At 31.5% G+C, this 6,485-nt stretch overlaps 1 protein-coding gene across 1 annotated transcript; it reads left to right on the top strand.

Moving 5' to 3' along the window:
• Positions 1 to 634: 634 nt before the first annotated feature.
• Positions 635 to 5,339, top strand: LOC132724481 (complement C1q and tumor necrosis factor-related protein 9-like). The gene is made up of 3 exons (XM_060709354.1): positions 635 to 790; positions 1,789 to 1,867; positions 4,463 to 5,339. The coding sequence occupies exons 1-3, from the start codon at positions 764 to 766 to the stop codon at positions 4,855 to 4,857; spliced, it is 501 nt and encodes a 166-aa protein (XP_060565337.1). The 5' UTR covers positions 635 to 763; the 3' UTR covers positions 4,858 to 5,339.
• The last annotated feature ends 1,146 nt before the right edge of the window (positions 5,340 to 6,485 follow it).

The raw sequence follows: 6,485 nt of genomic DNA, 5'->3' as shown, positions 1-6,485 counted from the left end.
AATAACTTGCACGAAGATGATTTATAATTGGCACGTTTTTGCACTGTTTGTGTTTTGTTTTTTGTGTTTTGTTAGGTTATTTTCAAGTCACAAGTCCACAACAAGTCAAACTTGGTTTCAAAATGTCGACTGATGACATTGAAATAAAAATTAAATAAGAAAATATAATAATAAATAAAAAAAACACTAAAAGATATAAAATACGAGTTGGTACGTAAGCGCTATAAAATGAAATGTATTGTCAAGAGATAAAATGCCTTTTGATTTTCACATTGAAATTAACATATTCTTTTTTAAAAATCTTCTTGAACACAAGCCCTGGTAAATTTATACGCATTTTTTGCTCTTTATTGCAGCTGAAATGCACTTCACATTAACTGGTATATATCGAAACGCATTATTTTTATTGTTGATGTTATTTTTTAAACTGTCTGGTTTGTACTACTTACACGGAGGTGATTTATATTTGGCTTTTATTTGCATTATAAGTGTTCTGTTTAATATTGGGACTACGACAGTTAAACAAATTTCGCGGATGTATGATAAGAAAGCAATCAAAAAGATCTTATTACTATCCGGGACAAACTTTAGAAATGCGTAATAGTATCTGAAACCTTAATTTTTGTCACGGATATATATTTTTAATACTGTAGTATCACTGCAAGTGTGGGATGAATGGTTAGATAAATAGAGCCGTGAGAGCGACAGCTTTTAAAGACTTGGTATTTGGAAGTATTCAATTGAAAGCATAACGGGAGGCACTATGATTATAACACTGTTTGCAGTCCTGGTAATTAAAACATTTATTTATTTTAATTTTATTTTATGTGACTTTAAAATTGACTTGCTTATTACAACTTTCGGTGGAACACGTTTTATACGTCATGTTTATTATGGATAAGTGCTTTGTTTGTAGAAGGACATATAGGTATAATTTTGAGTTTTGAAAGTTGTTTGAACATTTTAATAAACATAACAATTCTTTATTTGGCATAAAATGACAAAACACATTCATAGCCAATACAATTAACAATTATGTAATGAAAGAACATGATGTATAATTAAAGACCTTAACTAGTTTGAATGTTTTACAGAGAAAGTTCTCGGTGCTACAAAATTTGAATAAATTTTAGTTCCTGTTATCTATTTTTGTAATGGAATCCTTGAAATGAAACAAAAGTCATTAATGATAATATTTATATATAAACAAAATATTATATGCTTGTACATGGAATTCTAAATATTCAATATTTATCAAAGTATAAAAATGACCAAAATAAAAAATAAAGAAATAGAAATAATCATTTAGATATTTATTTACATTAAGGGAAAATATAGAAAATGGTATTTCATTTCACGCAAAAAAGAAAAGGAGCAGAAAAAATAGATATTTGTATTTCTGTGCACATGTTTATTTACTGGGTAGTTTCCTCACATGAAAGAAATCCAAGAATCTGGCGAGATTCGAACCCAAAACGGTGAAGGAAACTAGTTTAAAGTTCACTACCCAAGCCCAAACACAGCCATCATAAAATAACATGTTTTTTTTTTCAAATACACTCTTAATGTATAATAATTATTAAATGAGTAATAATTATATAAAAAAACACTCAACATATACAAAAAAAAAGAAACAACAAAAAACATAAGTTTGATTGTACATTTTTTGAAATTTTAAAGTTTATTTCACCATTTAAAGTTTTTTTTTAAATCTATCTATTTATTTTGTCTTGCTATCAATTCGTCTATCCATATAAAGTAACTTAATATATATTTTTGTGTTTTCAGGGGCTGTTTGCCTCGTTTGTCAATTGTAGCATTGACATAGAAGACCTGGAAGACGTGTTTGCCTGCAGTGTTAAAAACAGTAAGTTTTTTTTATCTAGTTGATATACGCAAGGCATAGTCATAAAATTCCTTACACTTGTTGCCATTTACTTTGAACCGGAAAGTAACTTTCACCGGAGATGGTGAGACGTACTTTGTGAATGGCATTGCAAAATATTTGCAGATGTGGTTGGTTTTGTATTAATTTGCAATAACGCCTTTATAATCCTTTATGGATGGGGGACATTCCGTGCAATGCTAAAATGCAATAAATTACCCGATGAAAAGTTATATAATACGATGCCATATGACATATAAAGTGCGTCATACTATGTAAATGTCGTTTGCAAACACTTTATCTTTCAAATATAGGACTAGATCTTTATGAAACGTAAAGCATAATAATGGATTATATTTCGATTTGATTATTATATCAAAAACGCATCAAAAAGAATGTGCACTCTTGTCTGATATACTCGACGCTTGATTTTACTTAGGAAATACACACAAATTTAAGTGCATTGTTGAAAATAATGCAAGGTTTGAGTTCAAATGCATAGGAATATAATTAAGATGGCCGATAGGCCTATGTTATTAATTATGTACAAAGCATTTAAACGGTAAAACGTGCATTATTATTTTACTGTTATGCAAGACAGGTTTATATCTATAACAATTCTAACACGCTTATGAAAAAGACACGCTTATGAAAAAGAAAATTGATACAAATATGTAGATCTACATAAAGCGTAGAAGTAGTTTTCATGATGTCAATTTGTTAGTCTTACGTCTTCTTATTACGTGTAATAATATACAATTATTGACTAGTGAACCAGTGAATATTATGTGATATTCACCGGCAGATGACATATTGACAGAGGCGATAGCCGAGGTCAATATGACTTTTTGCCGATGAATATCACATCATATTCAATAGCTCACTAGTCAATAATTGTTTTATAATATGAATAGGCTAAGAAATAAAAAAAATCACAAAAAGTACAACCTTATACACATGTACAAATTTTGCCTTGATGAAGCGCGGGAAAAAAGACGCACGTGTTAGGTGTGCAACGACTACGCGAACGCTGCGCATACAAAACTAATTCAAGTTTATACTCATCATTGCGGTGTAGCCTTTAAGCATAATAGTAAAGTAATGATATTTTAATCGAGAAATATACCATAAAGAACAAAAAGCAATAATTATTTTTTAATTAGCACGCGTAATTAGCAGTCTACGGTGTATGATCATTGAATATGAGTCTCAATCTAGTTTTAGACTGGGAAAACTCCAATTCAGCCATTGAATATGATACTTCACCCAGTGAATATGATTTAATAAAAAGTTCTGTTGACTACTGTTTGGACCAATCAGATTGCAGTTATATTTAGATCATATAATAACATGTAATAATGCACTTGATTGCCCTATATGTTTGATAGGGGAATAGTGTGAGGGGAATAGTGTGAAGCGTGTTAGAATATTCCATATTCTAACACGGCCCGCATTTTTCACTATTGAATATAGAAGAATCGAAAGTGTGTGTTATTATGCAATAGAGTCACAGTTGACGTTCTATATTTAGATATCTGACGTAATCATTATACATCAGACGCAAGTTTGCTTAATATCAGGTACGGCAGCATTTATTTGTTGATGTCGTGTTAGAATCGAAATAATATATCCAAATCGGTGATTTTGTCGCTTAATAACATCACTGTTTGTCGTTCGGATGCGCACCATTATGTTACTCGGGCTACGCCCTCGTAATATATTTCGTCACATCCGAACTCCAAACAGTGATGTTATTGAGCGATAAAATCACTGTTTGGGATATATTATTTCTTAAATAAATGATTCAAAAGTATACTCCGTAGAATATTGTAAATAAATTTCGATAATTATTGCCATGTTAAAATTTCCATAAGAATTTTATTCTTAGCTATGGCTCGCTGAAACCAAACGTTACTGGCCTTTGCCACCAGAATAAAACAAGGATAGTCTGTTCATTCGTGCAGTCGGGATAGGTTTGAGCTCTTTGCTGTTGGCTGGCTAATTTTAAATATTAATCTTGTTTTCAAACGTTTATAACGGGCAATTCTAAAAAAAATGTTCATTCAAGGAAAATCTAGCAGGTAATGTTTTTAAAAATATCTCCACTTTATTAGGGCACGTGGCCAGAATAAAGCGTTATCGAAGCATTGATATTGAATCATGAGTAGTTCGATGAAATTTTTGTGCGCTGTTTTATTTGTTATAACTACAATTATACGCACACAATCTTTACTATATAGCAAATAATGGGCATATCACAGTTTGGAAATATTAACATTCATACTGCGAATTTACTTTATTTATTTCATGGACATGAATTCTGTTTCTCACGAAAATCATTTACGTGGGTACTTATATTCGTGGATTGTTTATTTTTCCAAAAAAGGTAAAATGTCAATAAGGTATTGCAAAATAATCTTACAGCAGGCGAAATGAAATTTCGTTGGATCTTTAATTCGTGGATTGACTAAGTCACGAAAACCACGAAAATCAATGTCCCACGAAAATAATGAATTTTGCGACCTTCTTTTAAGATAGTAAAAAATAATTCAATCATGAAAACATGCTCTCTTTCAGAACGTATTGCGTTTGAGGCTCATATGGAAAGTGGATATGGATTTATCCCTTTGAACAAGCCACTTATTTTTCCAGTCTGTACACTTAACGAAGGCAATGGTTATGATGTCAAAAGTGGTAAATTCACTGCGCCTAGAGCAGGTGTCTACACGTTCAATGCGCATCTCTGTCACGCTGGTGGTAAATATATGGTGTTTGCCATCACAAAGGGCGGCGTTCAACTAGCAGTTTCGACAAGTTACGAGAATATGGCCTCTGGATGTGGTTCCCTTAATACCATCGTGAGACTTAAGAGCGGAGAAGTTGTTAATGTAGTCGCAAAATGGACAGACAGTCACTTATTTGCAGATTTACACCGTTGGATTTCCTTCACTGGCTATTTTGTATACGCTTAGTGTAACCTATAGGTTGTTGTTTTCAGAACGAACAGAACAGTTCTGTGTTTTTCAGTATGTACGTATTAATGCAAAAGCTTGTTTGTAATCAGTACATCAATGATCTTTGAACAGATTAATTAAATAAACCACTTTGAATGAATAATTCAATACTGAACCACTACTTTTACACGTATTACAATATACATTTTAGAATGAGAAAGAACAAATAAAACTGTACTTCATAAATTTTGACTAATCACTGTATACTCTTGCAAGATTAAATGAATTTCCCTTCTAAGACATAAACATTTTAAATATTGAATAATTATGAAGTCAATACTTATTAATATACAATATATGCATGCATAGCCTGATTTTTGAAAGCTTACACTGTTAATTTTTCAACATTATTCGCATTTAAGGTAAGACAAAATTAAAGTCTAGAGATAACCATTCAATATAATTAGAATGACTTTTAGTAATAAACGATACAAAGTAACCGATAATGGGTAGTATAAATTGTATATAAATGTAACAATTTTGTGCTTATTGTGTGTACACGTGTGTTTGTGCTAACTGTACTCATATAATTACACAGAAGCCTTATACACGGATTTCATTAAAACGCATGTTTTTGTAAATAATCCACATGGTCATCACAACAGCTGTGCAAAAATTATCTATAAACGCCACGATTATCCAATGAAAGTCGACGTTACAAACGTGCAGTATTGTAATACATCACAAAATTAGTGGCATCAGTTGGACACATTATCTTGCAATCAAAGAAATCTATTTTTGTTTGCATTCCATTCGACAGAGTTATCCGATTTTCATATATCAGACATTCAATACAGCTTTTTTCAATTGTTGTCAATACAATGCGTATACCAATAAGAATGAACACTTTAAATTATGGGATCAATTCCTGCAAGAACCAGCGCGCTCAAGTGCGCTCAAGTGGTTTTTTGTCACACACACCAGCACTGATTTACATTTATATGAAATTGAAAGACCACTGTATGAACGGTTGGCTTGAAAATATTTTTTGCCCGAAAATTTATACACTCTATATACAATAAGAACAAATCGCCGTTGAAAAATGACCTACACATGCGAAAATGTCACGGACAAATTGCTTTAGGCCTTAAAATATGTAACAAAGACCATCCAAAGTCGAATTTGCAATGGATTTAATAAAATGTTTTTTGAACTTTAGGCTCGAGAAAATGATGTTTTTTTTTCGACAATTTAAATACTTTATATGCAAAAAGAACAAACAGCCTTTCCAAAAAATGACCATGCCGCGCGATAATCTATCTCCCAGACATACTGCTTAGGTTAGGGCTTTAGGAACTATAATGTGCAAAGACGACCCTCAAAAGTTGTACAAAATCGAATTTGCAAATGAATTGGTCGAATGGTTTATGGACGGTAGGCTGGTGAAAATGATTTTTTTTCCCGAAAGAGCTAGGTTCACTAACCACTGAAAATGTCCCCCAAAAAAATCGAAAATAAAATCTAAGGAAAAACTTTTTTTGTTTTATGTTTTTAATTAACAACATAAATGCATCATAAAAATCATTTTCCTTTTTAAAAATCGTTGTATAGGTAATAATAATCTACCGTTGTTACTATTCTGGCAA

This window comes from Ruditapes philippinarum, unplaced genomic scaffold, assembly GCF_026571515.1.
Source record: "Ruditapes philippinarum isolate M1 unplaced genomic scaffold, ASM2657151v2 ctg10098_1_1_1_1, whole genome shotgun sequence".
NCBI lineage: Eukaryota > Metazoa > Mollusca > Bivalvia > Venerida > Veneridae > Ruditapes > Ruditapes philippinarum.
This window is presented reverse-complemented; position numbering and strand designations above follow the sequence as displayed.